Source organism: Austrofundulus limnaeus, unplaced genomic scaffold, assembly GCF_001266775.1.
Source record: "Austrofundulus limnaeus strain Quisiro unplaced genomic scaffold, Austrofundulus_limnaeus-1.0 Scaffold11, whole genome shotgun sequence".
Taxonomy (NCBI): domain Eukaryota; kingdom Metazoa; phylum Chordata; class Actinopteri; order Cyprinodontiformes; family Rivulidae; genus Austrofundulus; species Austrofundulus limnaeus.
In genome coordinates, this window is record NW_013952413.1 from 4,090,886 (window position 1) to 4,115,495 (window position 24,610).

A 24,610-nucleotide genomic window follows, 5' to 3' on the forward strand; every position below is an offset into this window, starting at 1 on the left:
CATCTATACAAAACATGTTGGTATTTTTTAAATTCCAGTGAAATATATTTATGTTTGTGGTTGTAATGTGACAAAATATGGAAAAGTTCAAGGGGTATGAATACTTTTGCAAACCACTGTATATACTGTATATAAGTAAAATTATCATTTGACTGTTGTATTAGTTTTTAATTTTATTTTACAACATATAAAAAGGTACACAACAACAAATGTATAATAACTACAACAAACACTATCAAATGTTCATTTGTTAACTGGTGTGATATAACAAACAGATAGAGAGCTATGAGGCTCTAACAAGTGTGGATGAAACAGAATTAAAAGCCTTCAAAATCAGGCTCACCATCATCAGTATCATTTAAAGTTTCTGGTATTCCTCCTCTGTAATAAAGGCATCAGAATCTCACTCAACAACAATCTCATGCTCTGTCTCGCGAGCGCCCCCTCTCATGGGGAAACTTTTTTCAGGTAGACCAACTTTTACAGAACACTGGTAGACGGCAGTCATTATGTTTGTTATTGTCCCAGGAGCGGCCCGGCCGCACATTAATATAATTAGTTTGTTATCATTACTTAGCTGCAGGACTGCCTTTTTTCACATCATGTTGCCTGCTTGGATCTGTTACTATCTCGCTCGGAGGCACGAAGGAGTTTTAAAGGTAAGCTCACTTCAACCGCTTTTTAAGACGTTGTTTAATTTCCGGACTCAGGGATTTTGTGAATGAGGCCGATATTTCAGTTAAAATACATAAGTAAAAATATTTATCCGAGTATAGTACTACCCCCCAACTTTGTGCATGATTTTATGGACTAAATTTTACGCATTATACTTGAATAAATACAGTAACGATCAATAAAGATAAAAAACAAAACCGTAAACCTATAAAAAGATACAAACCTGTGTGGAAATCTCTGTGTCCGTGTCATCACTCAGACACTGCGAGTCCTCCTCGAGCTCCTCCTGCATCTAAACAAATAGAAGTGGTCTTTTTGTATAAATCTGAAAAACTGACAAAGTCTGAAAGAAATCCTGAATAAGCTCCGACCTCCCGATCTGCCTTCTCTTCTTTCCCTCCTCCAAAATCATCGTCGAGTGAACCTTCTTCACCTCCGCTTCCTTCTTCCAGCGCGGCTTCTTTCATTTCCACGCTCACTTGTTCACTCTCGCCCTCGGTCAGGAACCAGAGGTCTTCAGTGGTGTCCGACACAACGGCTGTGTCCTCCTCCTGTGTATGAGACAGCTGATTCATCAGTCAGATTACCACCCACAGTTTTGCTCCCACGTCCGCCACAAATTATCTGTTTCCTATAAAAGTTAATGCTATAAAACATGTAACAGGTACATTTATATAACTGTTTCTTTAGAAAAATTAAATCTGATCAAATTTGGACGAACCAACTGGTGCACTACTGCTGCTCTTACTTGGTTTGTGTGGATGTCAGTGGAGCCATTGCTCCTTCGGCTATAGTTGTTACGAAGATTACCCAGAAACCACCAAGGCAGACCGGAGAGGTCCCACTCGTCAAGGGTGACGTCCAGTTTGGGACGTTTGCAGGCAGAGCGCGGCAGGCCTTCGGCGGACTCTGAAGATGTTTGAAACAGTTTAAAAGTCTGCATCTTGTAACTCGAGTTGCTTGGAAAACGTGGCAGACGAACAACTCACCGTCATCTGGATCTCGAGGTCGTCTCTGGGAGGGGGTCTGCAGAAGAGGCCTGTCACTGATGGCTGCCCCCACTGCTTTGACCGCACCTCCAGACGCCTGTGGAGACAAGTGAAACCAAGAAAATTAGGTCACAGAGCCTTGACTGGATACCTGGAGGACTCGCAGCTCCGTTTCAGGCTGGCCTCTGGATTTGGGGAGGAGGTGAGGATTTAAATATGGGCCAGTGATAAATGGAGGAAAGTGAGGAGTATTATTCAGCACTGAAATGGTGAAAGTGTTTGTAAAATTATTTWAAAAAAAAGAAAGAAAAAGCAGACAGACCAGTTCCACACAAATAAATGGAAACACCGGTATGTTCAATGTGTTTTGTTACATACAGCACTTGTGGGATTTAATTCATTTTTTCAATCATTTAAACACCCGAAAATAACTGACACAACAAACAAGAACATTAAACTGCTCTTGTAGTAAATGCATGAACATTAACAAAGACRTACTTCTGAATGATTCATAGGTAAAGAACTATTAAAACAACCCCAGTTTTTTAAAATAAACTTTCTGAATACAAAAATGAAATTTGATCGTACTACGCAGTCAGCTAGAAATACAATCATCCCTTTGATTAATGAAATGATACAAAAATGTACTTAAATTCAGCTAGGTTTAGATCAAATATAAGAATAAAAATAAAAATGRATTTTGGAAGGAATGGAAAGTAAAGTTTAAAAGAAAATGTGGAGATGTGTGAAGAGGTTTAGGGTTATTGGGCCTTTGCTGGTCAGGAGCTGAGATCCTCCAATGTGAAGCAGAGAAGAGAACTCTGAGACAGACAGAGACAGGGACTCTGCCCCCCCATCCGCTGGGTGGAGCAGGTGGAGCACAAAACAAGGGCTGTAAATACCACCAGACCACACCAAGGATGGGGTTGTACAGAGACGGTGCCACTCTGTACAGATGTACATCAACGAAGACAGCAACCCTGACCTCACTCCCCTCAATACACACAAGCAGAAACCAGGTCTAACTTTAATCAAACCTGTAGTGAAGTCGTGTTTATCGTTACTTTGGTGTTCCAGCTAGCCTGCGATTCGAGTCACACCCATGAGTGTTGTGTGCAGTGAGGGCAAGTAAGGCCGAGAGTCTCTGTTTCTTCGGAGCACCATGCTTCGGTGTTACCTGACCACGGTCTTCCACTCCTCCCTCTACACACTCACGGCCCACTGAAAGATTCTCTGCAGCGTCTGCATTTCAGATAAAACACAGTAACAGACAAAGGACATCCCCCCCTTTTAATCAAGGTAGTACTGACTCTCTAAGGCCGTCAGACGATTGGAGTCTTTTCAATGGATTTGAAGAAGCTGAAAAGTTTTGTTCTTCTGGGGCTAAAAAAAAAAATCATCCCTGCATCCCCAAGTGATGCAAAACCTTTCAGCAATGTATGTAGGAGGAAAGGTTATATAAAAGATCAAATACTTTTTATTTTTCATAAGATGTAAATGAAACACTGTGTGTTTTATCAAAAAGAAAACATAAGTAGGTCCTCTGGATGTTAGTGAAACGTTTCGTCTCTCCTCCTTCACTAAAAGAAGAACCCATCCAGAGGACCTACTTATTTTTCCTTTTTGATTTTTTTCTACCTGGATTACTGAGATGCATCAGGACACTGTGTGTTTCAATAATTATACAGCCGTTTAAAACCAATAAAACATTTTTAAAAAGTGTCAGAAATTAAAACAGCTGAAGGAAAAACTTACCAGAACAATTAAGAACAACTAAGTTTTTCTTCAGCATTTCATACACCGGGCTGCAAAATAAATGATAGTTTATAGTCAAGTACTTTATTTAATATGATTAAGTTCATACTTAATGTAACTTGATTTAAGTTGTTCTGGGTTGAAGGTGAATACCTTGGGTTTTTCACTGAGAAGCTTTCAACTTCCAGCAGTTCTCCCAAAGGATCATCCTGGCAGTGGACTATGTGCTGCCTCTGTTTATCATACAGTTGCTTCCCCATGATGTACTGACCCAAGTAGTGCATCACCTGTACAGGCGGTGAACGGGATGCTCGTTAAGATAAGTTGCTTTTCTTTATGACATTTGATTTTATTGGCTGGTAAAAAGTACATCAACTTGCCTCTTTGAGTGTGAAGACATCCTCCTGTGCTCCTGCTACACGCAGAATCTGCAGCAGAGGGGCTTTTGGTTGCACCTGAGAAGGTAACAAACCAGTTTAATAACCAAAATCCATTATAGAAAAACTGCATAAGGGGATGATTTTATTTTACCTGATTACCCTCTCCAGGAGTCCTGCTCGATGAGCTTGAAGTTGAAGGGTGGGCCGACAAAGAGCTCATAGTAATTTCAATCTAAAAAAAAAAAAACAGTATATTTCCCTAAAAGTGAAATCATTTAAAAACGATAATAGATTAGGAATAACGCGTAATTTTAATACCAGGACAGAAATTTCTTAAAATACATTTTTTTTACAATGCTATAATAAATAATAATTTTAAAAAGTAATTTATGACTCAATCTGACTGAAGAATACCGCAACTAGAAGGCCTCATGGAAGATGCCTTTGCACCACAGAGCCTGCAGTTAATTTATCGTCCTGAAGAGGCTGGGCCAAAATAGCCGAGGTCACTTTACAAGACTAACACCGGAACTTAAATGCACTATTACAGGTACAATTAAACACAAACAGGTGAACTCTAACATCCCGTAGCAGATTTACAGGTGCCACATTTGCAGTCGACGTCGTATGCTCCAAACTAATGACGAAGCTAAGCTAACTGTGGCTACATCCTCCACAATACCTCCGTTAACAGACTGACATTACATCACAGCTGCTACATGTTTTTACACTCACTGTAGTCTTAACGGGGAGCCCATATCTTGGAAAAATAGAGAAAAAGTCCAAATGTCTCGTTTTAGACTCCAGGTGAGGTTACGATGAAGTAACAAAGACACAACTTCAAATTCAAAACGATGATTGACTACTACTCAGCTTCCGGAGACATAGGTGGAATGACGCGCCCTCTACTGTTCAGATGGTTACATTGCAGTGGGCACTTTGGCTCCTACTACCGGACTAGAGACAAACAGCGGCGTTCTTTAGATATTAAATCAATAAACTGTTGTTGTGCTAACTCTAAAAATAAATAAAAAAATTTAAAAAATAAAAAACTTCTAAAGCATTGTCATGTCACTTCTTCTGAATGCAGTCCATAATTTGGTTATCAAGAATAATTCCTCATCAGATTACGAAGGGAAGTATTAGAAATAAGAACAGAGTTGTAAAATAACTAAGTACAAATACTATGCCACTGTACTTAAGTAGAATTTTTGGGTATCTGTACTGTACTTGAGTAATTATTTTTCAGCGTACTTTTTACTTCTAGTTCTTACATTTTCACACAGTTATCTGTACTTTTTTACTTCTTACATTTTTTTAAAAAAGACAAGAAGTAAGTCTACTTTTATTTCTTTTTGCTTGTTTTCATTCCAGTTTGTTATTGTAAAAAATAAATACTATCCATATAAATTGTACCTCCTAGATAGAGTGAATTTAATTGTGGTTGAATGAGAAGTATAAATATGTAAAATTTGGATAACATATTAGTTTGTACACGAACAAATCATGTCACACTCCAGCAGGACATAATCATTAAAATAAAAGTACTGTACTTAAAAAGTATGTGTATTTCATGAATTATATTATTGCATTTGGCCGCAGCCCTCAGATAGATTTTCATTTTGGTGAAAAGGTTTGTGCAGTCTTGATATATGTATATAAACTGAAACAGCTGGACTAGTGCATCCTAAATTTAACATCAATTAAATATTTTAATACAACACAGTCATTTCTGCATTGTTTTGGGGAGGTTGCCTCCTAATAAATGTCCTTACAGAAAATCTAACTGCTCATTTTAAATCAATACATTTTCTTTTAATACTTAAGTACAAAAACTATCACATACTTTAAGACTTTTACTTAAGTAATATTCCTAAAGGAGACTTTAACTTTTACCAAAGTATTTTTGGTAAAATACTTGTACTTTTACTCTAGTAATATTCCTAAAGGAGACTTTAACTTTTACCAAAGTNTAAAGGAGACTTTAACTTTTACCAAAGTAACTTTTTGGTAAGATAGCTACTTGTACTTTTACTCAAGTATCACTTTGTGGTACTTTATACAACACGGAATAGTTTTAAGTGTACAAAGAAACATATTTGTTCCCATGCATATTTTTCATAGTAGCTGACAGTCCTTTTCTTCCTTTTCTTTTCCAAAATGGGCCCATCACTGAAGATACAAACTGCTGGTTTTGAGCACAGTGTTGAGAAAGAAGGAGGATTTTTTTTAACTTTAATATAAGGATTAGTGGTAGAATAGTTTCACTCACTTTAGTGGTTTCCCTGATGCTGCACCTGATACCTGTAGTTCCTGGATGGGTGGGTGGGACCTCTGTGGGTGTGGGGATTGTTAACAAAAAGCACCAGRAGCTGAAAGGGGCCACAGATAAAGAATCTGCAAGAGAGCATGGCTGCAAGACTGCTGATCGTGATTGTCTTGGTTACCGACATCTGTGGAGCAGGTAAGATGTTCTTCTAAAACTCCAAATGATTGAGTTTTTTTTCAAGAGGAAATGCAACTTCCTGGGCTAAATAAATGCATTTATCTGACAGTGTTGCTGGAAAAATCGACAGCATCTGACTTCCTGCAGAAAATAAGAGAAAAACGTGGATTGGAGTGTTCTCCAGGGGGGTGCAGCACGGAGGTCGGTGAGGCTGAAGAGCAGATGGAGGTGAATACCCAATATGTAAGTGAGCACCTAATTTCACAGCTGTAGCTAAAACAAATATCCTCTTAGAGTTGTTTTTGTGTACCTGCTGCTTTAATTATGGAAGTGAGGGCTTTTTTATTATTAAGCTTAAAAATTGTGTCATTGTTTATTCAATTCAAATTCAATTCAAAAACACTTCATTGATCCCAGGCGGTTATAAAGACAAAGTTAATATCAGAAWTTTTTATTTACGCCTAAGTTGTTAATGTAAATTTGTGCAAAATATACATTCAGGTCTGCATAAGGCCATCTAATTTTAAACTGAAAATGCAAAATACACAAGTTCCTATTCTTATAGCCAAATGTTCAGAGTACACCACTAAATACTTCTCTTCAAGTTCGTTTTTTATTTTTTTACTCAAGTTCAAATGTCAGCTACTATACAGTGTCAGCAGTGGTGGTTCAGTAGAAAAGTGGGCTGTGTCTCTGTTTCAGCAGCTGGATTTCTGCACCCAGTGAGATTCTATCCACATGAAACCAAACATCTCAAACAAAGACCACATCCAGAGAGTGGGCTTAAGAGCTGAGGGGCACAGCTCTGTTTAACGGGATAGGATGTAACTTAGTCAAGCGTGGCAGTCAGACRTTTTACTGTGTCCCCTTCATACCGGGCCCACAAAGTCATTAACGTTGCGACTTAGTGCACCTGCTGCTTGGATCAGATGTACAGCAGGAGAGCCAGAAAAGGGGGAGAGAATGTGTTTATTGATAGTTTGCATTTACTGTAAGTATATGGACTGCTGCAAAATTATCAACAGACTTTAGAGAGTATTGCTACTAGAAACAGAAACCAGAAGTTGATGAGTGAGTAAAAATGTACACGGTTTGTTTACAGGAGGAGAGTTCCAGCTTGACGTACAACAATGCTGCTGTCAAGAAAGAAATAAGTGATGTAAGYCAAAATGTTCTGACTTTGAGTTTTGACTGTTATGCAAAAAAAAAAAAAGGTCATAAACAAATCTGCTAAACTTTCTTCCTTTTTTTTTCCCTTTTGGCAGAAACCCGAGATTCCTGCAAGGGAAACTATGTTGGATGGAGGATCTGGAATGTAACCAAGGCGGAGAGTAAAAGATGACATTGTTGGATTTCTCAAAAAAATAAAATAAAATAAAATAAAAATAAAATCCTTGTCCCGTACAAATTCTGTCTCATTGGAGAAACACCCACCACCGTTCCCCTTCTTGGTCAAAAAAACAAAAACAAACAAAAAAAAATACAAATGGATCATTATATTTGTAAAATGGGATGTTCGGATCCCACCTCAAAAGGAAAGAAAATTATATTATTTTTCATGAATATTGAAATATTCATGATGCTACAAAGAACACATTTGTATTTTGTTTTAATGTTGCAGAAATGAAAGTTCAAAAGGTACATAACTCATCTTTGATTAAAAAAAATAGGAACATTTTATTAACCTCCTTTATCATCTATATTTAACTAACAAGAAAAACAGCATTTTAATTGAGAGCACTTAATTGTTTTGTTTCTTTCCTTCTAGTATTAGCCTACATTTGAGAATATATCTACCATAGACTGTGATTTATGCTTGGTTAAGCCGAATCTAACCAATAAAAAGTATTATATAAATATTTTGATAATGGTGTATTGATCTTTCATGAGCTAGTTTTTTTATCTTACAGTTTTTAACCAAACAAATGTACTGTTTGTGACTCAGTTAATTACGGTTTTAAACTCATGTCATCTCATAACTTTGTTTTTAATATTTTTCTGGCTTTATTTCAGTTCATGCCTGTTWATCCACTGATTCCTGGCTTTCTTTTATTGTGAAAAGCTGCGATTAAAACTGGGGTGAAACAGTTCTTTCCTCTCTCATAAAGATGTGCACAAAAGTAAATATCAATCTGTACTGAAACGAAGACTGGTTTGTTTGTTTGTTTGTTTGTTTGTTTGTTTATTTATTTATTCGTTCGTTCATTATTTATTTTTTGGGACTGATTTTTCTCTGTAAAGTAGCAGACACAAACAATAATCTGAAAAAAGTTTGAAAGCTGTTTTGTTTTTAATGGTCACATACTGATCACGGGTTTAAGGCTGCTTTTCACCACATTTCCACTGTACATTAACAATGCAGTGAATGAGGACAGAAAATACTGACGTTAATTCTCTTGTTTTTTAATTGAGTTGTGATACCTTTAATGTCACATTTTTGACTGCGTATACCTGGAGATGGAGAAAAAGGAAAATGCATACTCTTAACTCTGAACGAAAAATACATTACGACGAAACTTGTAGAAACTGTGCTCAAAATTATTGTGCATACCACATATTACAAAAACTATGTCTTCTCACAATGTCGTATAAGGACAAAGATGTAAAGTTGTGTCTGTTTCTTAACACGCTTTCTAATTTGMGCTTGCGCTGTCCCTGGTTTATGTCTATTTCCCATTTCCGAYAGCCCTGAAGGCAGCATATCAAACGACAGCACTAGCTGTTACGGCTAAACACTTTTCAAACTAGAAACAGGGCGGTGTCGTTTAAACAAAGTACTTTTCACAATGTGAGTATATTATGTTTCTGTTTYAATGTTTTAGTAATCAACTTTAAAGGAAGCTGTCTGTCGTGTTTTAGGAAAAGACGTGGCCACATAAAAACAACGCCCAAAACTTTGCTGGCCTGCAACAAGTGTTAGCACCACTTCAGTTTAGCTAGGTTTTCTAACCAGCTAAGCTAATTTAGCTTTAGCGTTACTTCTTTAATATATCTTTACTTATATATTTTCTGTTTGTCAAGTCGACAACTAAGGAAAATACACATGTTCATAATGCAAAGAGTCACAGCTGCTTAAATATTTATTGCTCATTGAACAATGCCAAGTTTCAGTTCGTCCCGGATCAAATATTTCCATTTGGCTTCTTCTTGGCCTTGCCTCATTCAGTACAGTATGAAATACCGTCTATACTTTGTGGTGATTTGTAAATATTCCCTTTTTTTTTAAGATGTGCATTTGACAACTTGTAGGAAACATAGTAAACAATAGTGGTTCAGATGAGTTCATATTTGGTGTTATTAACTGGGAGATTTATATTTATGGTTTACTGACTTTGTTTTTCTTTACAATTATATTAATACAAAAAGTAGAGAACGAGTCAAATCCTAAAACTAATAATTGAATAATTGCTTAATCATCTTCACATGTATTTCCATCCAAATTAAAWGCTTTCGTGTTCCAGATTGTACAATTCTGATCAAATGTAGCTTTTGCAAACTGCTTCTGGTGATATTAACCTTTGTTACATTTATAGCAGAGCTCACATCACCTTGGTTTCATAGATATGTGTGCACTCCTGAGTGGATAGACAGTATAGACATGTGGCAGACATGCAGTAATTTAAAGGCTTAAATTGTGCCACAAAAGGTTATCAAGATCACTTCACTTATCTCCACATAATGTTTACTGGTTTGGAAAAGCAGATATTTTAGTTATATAAATCTCTCTGTGTATATGATCCTATAATACTTATGAGTACAGTTGTAGCTTTAGGAGATTTATGGTCAAGGAGTTATCCTGACTATTCTCTTTTCAGCTGTAATCCAGTGATTTTATTTTTTTAAACTGGAGCAGTTCTATGAATAAACAAAGCTTGTGCAATATACTTGTATACATTATTTCATTGTGATTTCTGCTTCTCTTTATTTGTTTTAAAATCTTAGATTTATTTGGAGCCCTAATGTAGACAGTTCAGCATGACATTTATAATAACTTACTGCAGATAACTTACAGCTTAAACTTACAGCTTAAACACCACTTTTTACTACTAAAATAAATACAAGGAAAACTAGACATATGGAAATTTGTATTTATCATTCAATTAGTTTTGGAAAGAATAATCTTAATAACTTAAATGGGGATAATAAATTTGGAAATGCCCCACTGATAACACAAATAAGCAGGTTCTAGTCACTAGAACCTGCTTAAATTTGGCCCACCAAGCCATTTGATTTGGCCCACCAACTGTTGCCAAAGTTACAAGGTTGTAACCTGTTATCCTATAGGTAGAAACAGTATTTCCATTGGTCAAATGACTATATAAAAGGGCTGTAGTGAAGGTAGTTTTCAGTCATGGTGCTGACATCTTTGATTTATTAGGATTAAACATGAAACGACAACAATAAAAACTTAGATTAGATTTAACCCCACGTGTAGATTTGCACACTTTATAAGGCCACAAAACTCATATTTTATCAATTTATTATATGTCCCATGAGCCTTTGCTACTTGAGCCTTTGCTACTTGAGCCTATGGCAGCCTTTCTCCAAGTGCGCAGACTAAAACAAAAGAGGGACATTGCACAGCTTAATCATTAAAAATAAAGGACTTTACTTTAAAAAGTATTTGTATTTCATGTATTATATAACTGCATTTGGCCCGCAGCCATGGATAGATTTTCATTTTGGCCCCCTCGGGGAAAATGTTTGGGCACCCCTGTTCTAGTATCTTTAGGTTCATTCTGTCAATAAAGCAGCTACATGTGTTATGAGAAGAGCAGAGGGAAAACTCCCTGATGTGCTGTTTACAGAGCAGTTCTGTCTCAAGTCAAATGGTGGCAGTAAAGGACTGCTGTAAATGTTTGCAAGAACAACGAGCCTTTAATTACATGAAGTCATTTCTTTTCAGAAAGTAAGATGAAATCTAGAAAACAGTCTGTTATAATTTTTCTTATTTAACAAATTTCCAAAACTGATAAAATATATATGCTAAAAAATTTAAACAAATTGTAGGACGTAACCATATAAACACACTTTCTTGTACAGTGTCTTGTTATCATGAATACATAAATAATCTGTGTAATCTTAGTAACCTTGCATCAAGTCATATAGTTTTCCACTTATTCTTAAATTGCATCAAGTTCTAGTATCTTCCCGTGAAAAAAATGGCATCTTCACTTCTGTTGTCATTTTAGTTTCAAACGCTTGTTCAACCAACCAGACCAGACACAAATATATATATATATAACTTCAGCTTAACTCCACAGGGGTTACTCATTTTTAATAATCTTAACAGAACACCAAATCATTACAGTGCTCACTGCACTCAGTTTGACATGGTTTCACCTTTCCATCAATTAAAATACACTCACTCGTAACATCTCACTATGTGACTTTTAAACTGACTGAGCAAAAAGAGAGATGATGAGTTAGTTTCATTTTACCAGCCTGCGTTGCGGCTTTCAGCTCACATGCTCTTCTACTGTACTGGCCTAAATCCAAACGAAATACCAAACACATTTTTTTCATAAATTATCTGGCAGTAGAACTGGATTTAATAAACTTGTATAAGAAGCTGCACAAAAAACACGTACCACATTGTGTAATAGGAAATCTGAGATCACCTAAAAATAACTAGTAATTATTACCAACATCCTGTCGTTATCTGCATTACTGAACTGCAAAGTAACTTAAAATAATAGAAAGCTAGTACATTTTATTTGTGGGTGCCTTTTACCTGACATAGTTTAACATAAAACAGACAATATTAAAATACACAGTAAAAATAAGTACAAAATAGAAATTCAGTAAGACAGTGTAGTTGCAGTCACAGTCTGTAAGCTACCTTTAAACAGATGAGTTTAGTTTGGATTTAAAATGTGGCAATGAGTCTGTGTTACGGTGATCAGGTGGGAGTGAGTTCCAGAGCTGGGGGGCAGAGCGACTGAATGCTCTGCTCACTATAGTAGCTAGTAGGTCAGGAACAGCAGGATGAATAGAAGATGATGATCTGAGGGTACAGGCAGGTGTAGCAATGTGGTCTGAAAGATATGGAGGGACGAGGTTGTGTCCAACTTTGAAGGTAAGAAGTAGTTTGTAGTTGATGCAATATGGAATGAGAAGCCAATGAAGCTATTGTAGAACAACAGGTGTGATGTGATGAATCGAGGGTTTCCATACTGAAACGGGCTTCTGAATTTTGAACCAGTTGTAGTTTATGGAGGGTTTTCTGTGGAAGGTAAAAGAGAAGAGAATTACAGTAATCTAAATGTGAGGTGACCAGACAGTGGACCAGAACAGCAGTGGAGTGAGGGTGAGAGAAGGGCGGAGACGATATTTTGAAGATGGAAATAAGCTGAGTGATATTATTGACATSTGAGGCAAAGGAGAGAGTGCTATCGAGGATGACACCCAGACTCTKGACTTGAGGAGAGGGAAAGATGGAGTTGTCAGCCTGAATGGAGAAGTTTTGAATTTTACTTAGTGCTGATTTAGTTCCAATTCAAAGAAGTTCTGTTTTATTGTAAAATAATTTAATGACGTTTAGGGTAAACCAGGGATCCCCAGACTTTTTCCTGTAAGGGCCACATAACTTTTCCCTYCTCTGDTGGGGGGCYGGAGTCAGTTTGTAACAGAAAAAGTGTGACTATTGCAGGAGTGCCTAAATGTAAAAATTTATTGTTTTCCAGAAAGCACAATCAAATAACCCTCTCTGGATTCTTCACAGTATGTATTCTGCTGAGCTAACAGTCCACCTTTTAGCTTTGAGAGTTTGTTTGATTGCATTTGTCCTTGCAAGCTATTATACTTGTCTTTGTGATAGTATCGCCACAGATTGTATTCTTTGAATACCGCTACCATCTCTTGACAGATGAACAAAAAAATAATCGTTTGTCCACTGCAGCTTCAATGCCCTGCATTCTGAATCAATTTTTCTCTTATCTAATCTTTCCGCCATTATTCCGTTCTCTCTTTGAGAGGGGCGGGTTTAGGATTTTTTTCTGGGGGTTGCCAGATAGGGGCACAGACAGCAGAAGGGTGGAACAGAATGTCACGTTATATGCGTGTATGTATGAAAGTTACTAACTAATAATAGTTAATAATGAAAATAGTTCATAACTAAGGAACATTTTATTGCAAAAGTCCAACTTTATAATCAAATACAAATACACATACATGAAAAAAAACTAAATGCTCTCTGGTATTGTTCTGGGGGCCAGAACAAATGGGGAGGCAGGCCGGATCCGGCCCGCGGGCCGTAGTTTAGGGACCACTGGGGTAAACCATTGTTGGATTTCAAGAAGACAATCAGTGAGGAACAAAGGTGGGAGTGTAGAGTTAGGTTTGGTTGAGAGATAGAGCTGGGTGTCATCCGCGTAGCAGTGAAACTTAATATGATGTTTACAGAAATGTAACCAAGGGGGAGAAGATAAGTGATGAACAGCAAGGGTCCCAGGACAGAGCCCTGGGCAACCAGGAACAGTATGAGACGTGGATTATTTTAATTGAACAAACTGAGTGTGGCCTGAAAGTATGAATCGAATAGTTGGAAGAGGATCTTATTGGCAGGTTGAAGATATTGRTTTTTGACTTAATTTGGAGACATCATTGACTGAGGGGAGGGTGAAGACTGAGAGTGGATTATAGACAGGAACTGTAACGGATGATATTAAAGCAGCAGTGGGTATCTGTTGCTGGTGGATATATGCTATTTTTGAAGAGAAAAATGATACCAAAGTGTTACAAAAACCAGAGGAATACTGGTGGGGAGGAAGGGAATCCTGTGGTTTTATAATATTTGCAAGTAGATGGAAGAGGCCTTGGAGTTACCCTCATTTGACCTGATTAGGCTGGAATAATACATGGCTGTAGAAATCAAGTCTTCGTAGTGAAGAATGTGGTTTGAATGCATATCATTGTGTAAAGTGAGACCAGTTTTCCTGTAGAGTCTTTCAAGTTGTACTCATTCAAGATGATAGAATGACTGAACAAAATATAGTTGCAAAATGTGAACWATAATACCTGTAAGTACGTTCTGTAAACGAGGCTTCAAAACTGTTAAGATTCAAGTACTTTTGCTAAAAAGGCTTTATTAGAAAACRGCATCAAAAAAWATATWTTTTTTGATGTGACAGCTGCAGCATCCCTGGCCTCTGATGAGAAAAATGTTAACAGTTAAATTAGAGATACCTATCCTCTATATAATAACTCAGAATTCTTATCATTTCATTAGGTCAAACGTCGGTCCAGAAGGTTCAGCGGCAGATTCGGGCAACAGGCGTCTGCAGCAGACGCAAGCCCAAGTGGATGAGGTAAGCTTTATTTATCCTCCATTAGTAATGATTTAATTTAAAAAAAACAGTATTGTCAAAAGAATAGGGTATTTTTTGTTGTCATTTGTTAATCTTCTTATTCTTTTTTTTAAAAAGCACTAAAAATAGCACCTAAATGCTATTTTTGAATTGCCACGTTGTATTCATGTAGTCAAGCTTGTTGTTTGCCTCTCTCCACCTCAAAAGGAATTTTACCTAAAACGACTTTCCAAGTGTAGATATTTTTTGTCACCTGAGATGCAGCCCCTCCTCTGGTTTTTGTTCAGTCTAGGCAAGGACTTACATAACTCAGAAGCAAAGTGCCATGATTCACCCTGTGGAATCAGTTTTTCTCTAATGATCTACCTCCACCAGCTCTTGTGCTTAAAAGCATTTTTTCTTTAGTTTTAGGATTACCTATTCATACCCGAGTCAATGCTTTCAGCATCAATTAATAATCATTTGTAATAATCTTCTTTACACCTCTTCCTCCCTCTTTCTAAGCCCCCCCCTCTCCCACGTTTACCCCTCCCCCCATAGATCTTTAACCTCAGCGTCACACAGAGCATCTGATTGGTTTTCAGAAGTTTATGTAATCATCGTCTCTGTGATTATGTAAGGTCTGCATGAGCTTACACACTCCTCTCCCATGCCTGTATGTGTGAGAGGAGGGGCAGTAGTGCCGTTTGTGGATCAGTGGAGCATATGGGCATTGTGTAGTCTCTGTGCGCACATGTTTACCTGACCCAAGGTACACTCTGCTAGTAAAATAAAAAGATTTGATTTACATTTTCCTACAAGGTGTGGTGCATCTTGATTAGGAGTCCTGTTAGGTAACATTGCCTGAAGATGTTTCACATTTTAAGCCGTTATGTCATCGTRTTATGAGTACAATATGCTTTCATGTTTGTGAGACCATTCTCTCTTTTTAATTATAAAGAAAATAAAAAATACAATTTAAGGTATAATCACATCCATCAGTCAGACTGTATACAGCATCTAACGTATGGTTGTTTTTATTACCTGTGTTTTTGTCTTCCTTTTGAACAGGTAGTGGATATAATGCGTGTTAATGTGGACAAAGTGTTGGAACGAGATCAGAAACTGTCTGAACTGGATGACAGAGCAGATGCACTGCAGGCTGGAGCCTCCCAGTTCGAGACCAGTGCTGCCAAACTGAAAAGGAAGTACTGGTGGAAGAACTGCAAGGTGACTTGACAGTTTGATATAGAAGTGTCAAAATTTAACCTTTTAATGAAAAAGACTAATCTWAACTAGACCATGATTCCACTCTGATAGGACAAAGTTTTGTACGTAACCTAAAAATCTATTTTTCTTTTTTCAGATGTGGGCCATCCTGATAGCTGTTGTAGTGATCATCGTCATCATCATCATTAGTAAGTATTAAAGTAGTAATTTAAAGAATTTATTACAATTAGTTTGTGTTACAATTAAGATTCTAAATCTCTAATATTTTACAAAGTTACATCTCGATCCATACTTTAAACTACCATAATCATTAAATGACTTATTTAACTTACAGTAGTATACATTGTTAAATACTTCACTTTCAGATTATTTAAGTTATCTTTAATTGCGTTGTTTTGTGATGCCTCTAAATTAAACAGAACAATGTATAATAACAAGMAATGTATTGTTGGTGAAGCTTTTAATACAAATTGAAGTAAAAAAAACATCTTTCTCAGAGAAGTCACTTTTGTACATTAGGCAAACTAAGCTCTAAATTTATTTATTTTTAATAATATATAAATATTACAGTAACAGTAATTGAAGTATTACATCATGTTGTTCTAAGTGTCCTCAAAGCCTCTTTGTTTACAAACTTCTTGGAAAAATATGTTTTGAAAAAAGTTTTAATTTCCTTCACAGTTTGGAGCTGCTCCTAAAGCAGCAGTGGGATGAAGAGGAGTGGAGGTAAAAATGAAGAGTGGGGCAGTGTGCATACTTCAAGTCGACATGATCACAAAATTCACTTCTCCCAAGGGTGTTCATTCCTTCTCCTGTATTGCTGTGTGTGTGAGAATGTGTATGTGTTTATTTCTTGTGCCTTAGTAAAGGTCTGTTTATACTTCAGGTTTAATCTGTAATGAAATATTAATATAACACATTGCTAAACTAATTTAAAAGCCACGTCTTCACAAGCCAAAGAAAACATACAATAAATCTTTTACATGAATAATTTCTGACATTGTAATATAGTGCATATATACACACATTTTCTATCCTTCAGACTAGAAGTGTATGTGTTGTAAACTGTTTAGCTTAATATAATATAGTGACATAGATTTTGTGTACCAGGTTAGAAAACTGTGCCTCTGAAGATGTTCTTGTCAGGARTGGCTCTTTGTACAACATTTCTTATTTTAAAAATGTGTTTTGATTTCCAAATGGTTACAGTTGACTAATGTATGTGTGGGTTTCAATATACTATTATATTTTTTGCACACAATAAAATTGACTTATTTATAGAGAACATTACAAACAGTGATAGAAAACACAGTTTAGAGTTTTTTTTAACCATCTGATCACTCATCTTGAGTAGCACTCCCCGATACTGATAAGTTAAAATGGACTTGTTTAGAAAAGGTGCCTCTGCCAAGACCAAACAGCCTCATATCCTTACAAAGGTCAAAGACACTGCCTCAAAAATAAAAGCAGAGAGAGAGAGAACAGAACAAAAGTGCTAGCAATAAGTAAAATGTTTCGTTTAGGGGCTCTAAAGGTTGCAACGAAAACGTTTTGTGAAACATCTAAGTACAAGAATATACAGAATTGTAATTTTCGACAGATAAAATGAGTTTCTCCAATAGAGAACAGCAAATAAAGCCATAACTTTGACCGTGTGTACCTGCCAACGAAGCATAGTGCCTTCTGAGTGCTCACTGTCCAAACAAAAACTGTGCCCCTGGCTTTGGTCAGCTGAATTTAACCTCTAATAAACTCCTCTGGCATTTATTCCATGTGAATAATGTAAAATACTTCTCACATGTAATATCCCAGTTTTAGTGTATAACAGCTTTTATTTGCATCTTGTTAAATATAGAACTAATGGGAAATTTAAGTGTTTTTGTGGTGCTTTTCTTGCTACTGCTGAACATTACAAGTGCCATTGTGATTTATGCTACACCAACACTGGATTTGGGTTTTTTTCTCATTTATGTTGTACATTATTTCAGTTTCGGATACATTTTGTTATTGGCATTTGCAGTTGATCTATATTTACGCAAAAATAATAACTAAAAGATGGGTTCTTATGATATACATTTTAGTTACAGACTGCAGCCTCCTTGACAGTGATTTGTTGACCATTACAGGCAGTGTGTTTTCATCTTTGTTTATTTTTACAAAGATTTGAGACCCATTAACTTTTAAGCCCAACGCTGACCCAATGTGTTTGAAAAATGCAAGTGTACTTTTTGTCTTTAAATAATTATTACTTCAATAAAACAATTACATCTATGAAAAATGTTTTGTACTTTTTTTTTTATTATTTTATGTGATGTTAAGTGTCCAAATTGAGGAACAAGCTTTTCATCTCCATGCTGCTCAGTGGTGGAATGTGCCTTTTCACGTACATTTTTTGGTGTGCATGTGTATTTTTACCTGGTTTACTTTCACAGTCTAAAAACATGCTTGTTATGTAAATTGTTTAAAACTTAAGTAGAAAAAAGGTGGGTTCCTAACTGCCCCACCTATTACCAGTTGACTTATGGGATTGTCAGCTGCAACCAGAAATATATACGGTATGTTTGAAAGGTTGTTGTGGTGGGGGGAGGAGTGTGCATTTGTAGATTTTTTTTTTGTTCCAAACATTAATTTCACTGATTGAACTGTCAGAAATATATGTGTCACATTCTAAAGGTTATGGAGCAAACGCATGCTTTTCTGACTGAGCTATTTTAAACTTGCCTGCAAAGCTGCATTGTGTTCAACACAGGGTTCAGTGCAACAAGCTCTCCTTTTTCATGTGTTTAACAAAACAAAATTAACATGCGTTTTCAAGGATCTTGGGCACTAAACTGAATGATAAAATATATATTTTTAAACTTTTAATGTATATTAACCTAATGAGAAGTGTGCATCATAAGCCTGAGCATGCAACATCCCTGTCGCTTCATTCAGTGGAAAAGCTGTGAACGTATCGAGGTGACACGGTGCTTTCCGAGCAGTCTGTTGCTTGTTGTCCTATTGTGTAACATGGGGCTACACGTGAATCGGCGGCGTGCTCTTGACAGGATGCAGACGTGTGCACGCCCATTTTCCGCCTTTCGCCCAATCAAACAAAGAATTACAATTTTCACTGTCCAATCGTCGCGGGGTAGGCGTGGCTATGCAATGCCGGCCTCACGTTGCACTTATGTGTCAAACGCCTCGGAATCCGTGACGTTTTGGACGCGTAACTGGGAAATAACTAGGTAAAAAAAAATCTTTTGATAATCGCTTTTAAGGAGATTCGAGTTTTGGATATCAACGCTAAGACAACGTGGATATAAAAAGGTAAATATCAGATCAAAGCACGATAAATTTGTTTTGCAGCTCGCGAGTTGGCTAACTGGATAAACTAGCTAAGCACCTTACCTCCAACACTAGCGGAGTCAGAGCGAACAGTAGATAAAAACAAATACAATTAGGTCGATGCGTTGTCTCTTATTGTCCTAATAAACTGTTGCTGGTAGGTTTTTGTGCAATTTTGGTTATATAGATAACAGTGTGGTGTCACATAATAAGCAACTATCAGTAGTTAGTAGCTAAAAACAACATGACTGCAACTGAACGAGTTGCGCTTGGAGTGGTCGAACTGTTACATACAGTAGCCATCTGGTTTTCAATTAACTGTAATGCCTAATCATCTCTGACTTCAGCTGCTGCTCTTTAAATATTTTATATTCACATTGTATTTCTGGCACAGCGAAGTAGCTGGTGCGTAAATGTAAACAAGATGTATTAAAATTAAATTATAGTTGTGCTTTATAGGTGTGTTTAAAGTTAATTTTTTTTTTTTTTTGCACGAATTAAGAAGAGCCATGCAGTGGTTAAGGATGTTATTAGGGTTAGTGGGTTTAAGATGGGAGGGGCTAAAGAAGTCTTGTGGTTGTTTTGGTTTTTATAGGGTTGTGGTCTGATTGAGGCTGTTTTAAAAGCATGTAAGTCTTTTTACATAAAGGTGCTAAACTATCTTTTGTTTCTGTTTGTGTTTACCCCAACATTTAAAGCTCTAACTTCATTATTAGTCCTTCTTTTAATTTGATTAATGATTTTTTCCGCCTCTTGAAATAATCTTGGCAGTTTTTCAGGCTTTTCTTATGTAGTACTATGACTTCTAATGTGTTAGTCAACCAGGTATAATACCTGGAGGAGTTTGGTTTATTAATAACACATTTTCATAAACCGTTAATTTGGATGCTAAATTGCAATGCAATTCTTGTCAAAAGAAGATACTGAATATAAACATGAACTGAAGAGCTTTTAGTCATGTATAGCAACCATAACAACAATATTTTATATATATTATACTCTTGTAGGACATACCATATGTATATCCTTCTAGAGTGTCACTTTTGTAAATTCATCAGTGTTGTGTTTATTAGATAGGAAGCTCAACATGGTTTCATTCTGACAGTTATGGGTATAATTATAATGGTGTGTGTTAMTAAAGAAATCTTCCTTCATAATTATATACACATTTTCCAGCTCTAAAACAGTAATTTCGATTAAATGTTCTGTTACACGTATCATATGACCAATAAAATAAAATAAAATAAAACTTTTCCAGATGATATTGTGTGCTTAAATACATGCCACCACACATCAGTGTTTATTACTGGACAGTGAGGTCAGCATAATGAGACATTTTTGTGCAAAATTGTTACAGATTCCTGTTTGACCTGTTGCTCTGGTTGCCATGACTAGAAGCTCTTCAGTTCATGTTAATATTCAGCATCTTCTTTTGACAATCATAATAAAGATTATGTTGCAATTTAGTATCCAAATTAACTGTGTATGAATGTTTGTTAACAAAAACCTAACATTTGCATCACAGAAAACTTTTATTAGGTTTTACATGACACAGGAAACAGTTGTTTGCTTTGTGTCAATACTTTGTACTGTCATGTGCATGATCTCTGCAGTAATATATGCTTATAGTAGAAAATACGTTAAATGCTTTATATAATTACATGTATCCATAYATAAAACATAAACTTAGTAGTCTGCATTTGTAGTGTTTCTCACCTTTTTATTCATTCTTTAAATGTGAGCTTGTTTTTTTTTTTTTCAGAATTCTGTTAACAGTATTTACATTCACAAATCATTACCTGTATCAAAATACTGAAGTTAACTAGATTTATTTTTGTATTTGTATTAAGTGTTTGAAATTAACTCTAGAGTGAATTAGGAGGGATTTTGCTCCTGATACATTGAAAGCTCAATTGCTGCACTTGAAATACAGTCCTGCAATGAATCCTAAATTTATTATAAAGTTGAAATGTTTAGTTTTTCTCAACTGGCAGCACATAAAAAATGGTCATTTTGACATTTGTATAATGTAATGCTTTAGAACGGTACATCATGGTCAGTTAGACTTGGCTTCATGATAAAAAAAAACCCAACATATTTAAGCTGTGGCTTAAGTGATAAATGGTGTGGCAAGGTTGGCATCTTGATGTCCGGCACCATCATGTGTACCAGTCCTTGGGGAAGGCACCAAATGATCTGTGCTGTATGTGATAAGTTTGCATCCACTGACCTGTGAGTGTGTTTGTGCCTTGAGAAATGATAAAAATGCTTTTCAAAGTATTTTTGATAAACAGTAAGATAATAATGTCTACAGCCTTCGAAATGACAGTAAGATTGACTTCATTCCGCTTAAAATAAAGTTTTCTTAAAATAAGTAGAAGTTGCTTTGCAGACTTGCTGAATTTATTACATATAGTAAAGTGTTTAAAAGAGTATTTTCCATTATTTACCTCACATGTGATTTTCAGTAAAGCTATGCAAAGTATGTCAGATTAAGTAACGTGTAGATGTCACTTTAAACATTCCACACAGGTGTAATTTGTTGCAGATATGCACAGCAGCAATGAGCTAACAAGGTCAGCTGTTTAGGCCACCATCACCCTTGGTGATGACCTTGTTACCATGTGTGGAAAAAAATTAAAAACCATGACATGGGCCTTGCATGCATTAGTGGAACTTGGACATCGATAATTTGAAGCAGGACTTGTGCTGGCCTCGTGTAAGCTATGACGTCATCACACCCACACCACATAGACAACACCCCAATACCATGGTAAATCAATCTGGCGAGTACCACAAGCATTAAAGCGTCATGACTGCCTTCTCTCTACAGGATATTTTTAAAATTTATCACAATCCAGCCTTGTTCTAAAAGGTCGCAGAGAGAGTAGCAGGGGTTGTCAGACAGTGTGAAGGTAGAGCAGAGCCCGCTCTTGGCATAGGCGAACTAGGCGGTCACCTAGAGCCCCATCTGCTGGAGGGGGTGCCGAACTGCAGAAGAAAAAAGTAATTATTTTTAATACCTGGCTGTAACTCTGCCCTTTCAATTAGCTTTGTCTTAAAAAACTATAATGAAATATTACAGGAAAAATAAGCTACTCTACCCATAAAACATCCCCCACCCCAATGCAGCAAATACCCCCACCCTCTCTCACCTTTGATTGACGTTGCACTGACTCGTCCTGCTCCGACACTCTGACGGGAGAGGGGCTAGTAGTGCCTCTCAGGTAGCGGTTCATGTTGACAAACTCAATAACAACAAGTTTGTATTTTGTTGTCCAATCCATGTCAACCTCTTTGTACGTTTACCAATATAAAAAGCCTCAAAAATCCGTAAATTTTGCAAAAAAATCCATACAACTCGCACCTGGGGACAGAGGGGGGGCAAATAAATCTAAGTTTACCATAGTACCTTACACTGTCGTTTTTAGTGGTTCAAACTGGGGTGGGTGGGACATAGTTTGGTGGGGGGTTGCGTTTCAACTCGCCTAGGGCACCAAAATGGCTAGAGCCAGCACTGAGGTAGAGATGGGACATTTATCAACGATCCAAATCTTTTGAACGGTGCTTTAAAACAAATGTTCGGAACCGAGTTGCACCTATGTCATCATGTAGCGACGTCGCTAACATTCAAAACTGAACAGCTCTTTGAAACAGATTCTATGGTTCCAGATCCTATCAAAGAGCCATAAATACCATCTCTGTGTGAAGGGAGCCTTAGAGGAGTCTGAAAGATTTGTGTTATTAAATAAATGAACAGGTTCCATCTTAAATTAGTTCCTCTGCAGCAACAAGAAATTGCTGCTTTACAGTGTTCAAGATGAATGGAAAACTTTGGTGTTGAAGCTTAAACTGTTCTGATAATTATCAATATTTAATATTTTCTATATAAAATGAGCTCTGAATACAAATTCATACATACATATACACACAGACCCAGTTACCTCAAAAAAGGAGTTACCACACTAGAAATTATTATTATTGTACAGGAGAGCTGTAAAAGTGGTGTGCATTCAGTGGAGTGTTTTGTTGAACTGTCTGATAACAACAAGGTAGAGAGGATTAATGAATCTGGAAGTGTTGTTAGGCAGGCTTTTGTCTGAAATCAAGTGAGAGCAAATCGTCTGACTGGGCTCAGTGGGGACACAGGATGCTGGGCACTTCGGACAGCAGGTGTTTTTGGGTCAAGTTTAGGACCCTTCAGTCTGAGGTGTTAATAACGTACCTGGTCAAAACATTTTTTTATGGTTCATGCATGAGTGCTGTGAGTATGGATGGATTTCTGAGAGCCCTCAGCTGTTGTGTGGGAAGATTACCTAGCTTTTTAAAATCCTTTGTTTATATGTTATTACTAGAAAATAAGTGTGCATTTTCATTGCTTGAGATTGATATGTGTGCACTGAGTCATCCTGAAGCTGATCATCTCCTTGTTTTTGTTATTTTTATTATAGTCACACCAGTCTGTGGACATCCTCACCTCCTCTCTGTAACCTCCCTCCTAGTTGTTCTAAATCAGACCCAATATTGTCATTTTACTGTGTGATCACTTGTCCTTGCTTAGTAGTGGTCCGGGGCACAGGATGCATCCCTGCTTGGTTGCAAGTATTATCTTGACAGGCTACTGTGTATGAGCCTAGTAATGTTTTCACTATTATAAAATTGCCCTTTATTTTACAACTATAATTTAAAAAAATATTCRGTACAAATCCATATAATACTGCATAGCATGCATTACAATTTTTAAAAAGCTTTTTTCTTTCTTAAAATTAAATAAAAACTTACAACACAGATGTTTTTTTTATTACATGGTAAAATCACTTACATAAAATCTTTTGCTTTAATGTTAGTAGTAGCAAATGTGTTTTTATTGCTTCAGGCGTTGGCATGTTCATATTGTTGTGGGAAAATGTGACATTATGTGAAGCTTCATATTATTAGCTACCTACATGACTGCATTATCTAATCATTGTACAAATTCTCATGGCTYTTAATGTCACTTTCACAGATGGGTCTGAATGAAGTGTGTGTGCAAGATTAAACAGCTGACCAAAGCCTTGGTACTGTTGTTTTTTTTTTAAATAGATTTATGAACTCTTAACTGGTTGATATTTCAGATATGAAAAAGGCTTTAGTCTTTTTAGTTGCACAACAGCACCTGTGTGCCAGCACATGTGTTTTTATCTTTTGTTTAAACACTTCTAATGGGATAAACCAGTTCCGCAGCAATGACACGAGAAAGTGTGGGATGTTTATATTTTGCATTTTACTTTCCTCACTGTCCCCTTCTTCACTGCCATATATGTATGCTTGTGTCTGCAGTTTGTATAAATTCAGATGATTTATTTTTTACTCTGTCCATCTGTCCAATACTTTTTGAAGTAAAAAAATAAGAGTGATTTGAAGCCCGTTAATGTAAAAGACAACAAATACACTTTAATATTTTTTAAAAGGTAAAACTACTACACAACAAATGACCATATTATATTTATGTGTGTTTTTAGTGACTGTCAGGGTTTAGGC

General features: G+C 36.5%; 3 protein-coding genes across 5 annotated transcripts in view; 2 read left to right on the forward strand and 1 right to left on the reverse strand.

Moving 5' to 3' along the window:
• mdm4 (MDM4 regulator of p53) overlaps positions 1–4,697 on the reverse strand; it is an 8,518-nt gene extending 3,821 nt beyond the window's left edge. The window contains exons 1-10 of one of the 2 annotated variants that reach the window (XM_014002087.1): positions 4,535–4,697; positions 3,951–4,031; positions 3,800–3,874; positions 3,573–3,706; positions 3,420–3,469; positions 2,842–2,906; positions 1,665–1,761; positions 1,424–1,584; positions 1,047–1,226; positions 899–967 (exon numbers count right to left, since the gene is read on the reverse strand). In XM_014002087.1, coding sequence (XP_013857541.1) covers positions 899–967; positions 1,047–1,226; positions 1,424–1,584; positions 1,665–1,761; positions 2,842–2,906; positions 3,420–3,469; positions 3,573–3,706; positions 3,800–3,874; positions 3,951–4,019 — 900 coding nt within the window. In that variant the 5' untranslated portion in view covers positions 4,020–4,031; positions 4,535–4,697. Of the gene's footprint in view, positions 1–898; positions 968–1,046; positions 1,242–1,423; positions 1,585–1,664; positions 1,762–2,841; positions 2,907–3,419; positions 3,470–3,572; positions 3,707–3,799; positions 3,875–3,950; positions 4,032–4,534 lie in introns of both variants that reach the window. The other variant, XM_014002086.1, reaches the window with a different exon arrangement.
• Positions 4,698–8,924: 4,227 nt separating this feature from the next.
• On the forward strand, positions 8,925–18,041 carry vamp3 (vesicle-associated membrane protein 3 (cellubrevin)). Its single transcript, XM_014002088.1, has 5 exons — positions 8,925–9,033; positions 14,476–14,554; positions 15,605–15,763; positions 15,900–15,951; positions 16,445–18,041. Coding segments are annotated over exons 1-5 (309 nt in total). The 5' UTR covers positions 8,925–9,031; the 3' UTR covers positions 16,462–18,041.
• An 882-nt stretch (positions 18,042–18,923) lies between these two features.
• Positions 18,924–24,610, forward strand: part of per3 (period circadian clock 3) — a 16,854-nt gene continuing 11,167 nt past the window's right edge. Inside the window, exon 1 of one of the 2 annotated variants that reach the window (XM_014002090.1) lies at positions 18,924–19,072. The gene's annotated coding sequence lies outside the window, so the exon portion shown is untranslated. The remainder of the gene's footprint in view (positions 19,073–24,610) is intronic. The other variant, XM_014002091.1, reaches the window with a different exon arrangement.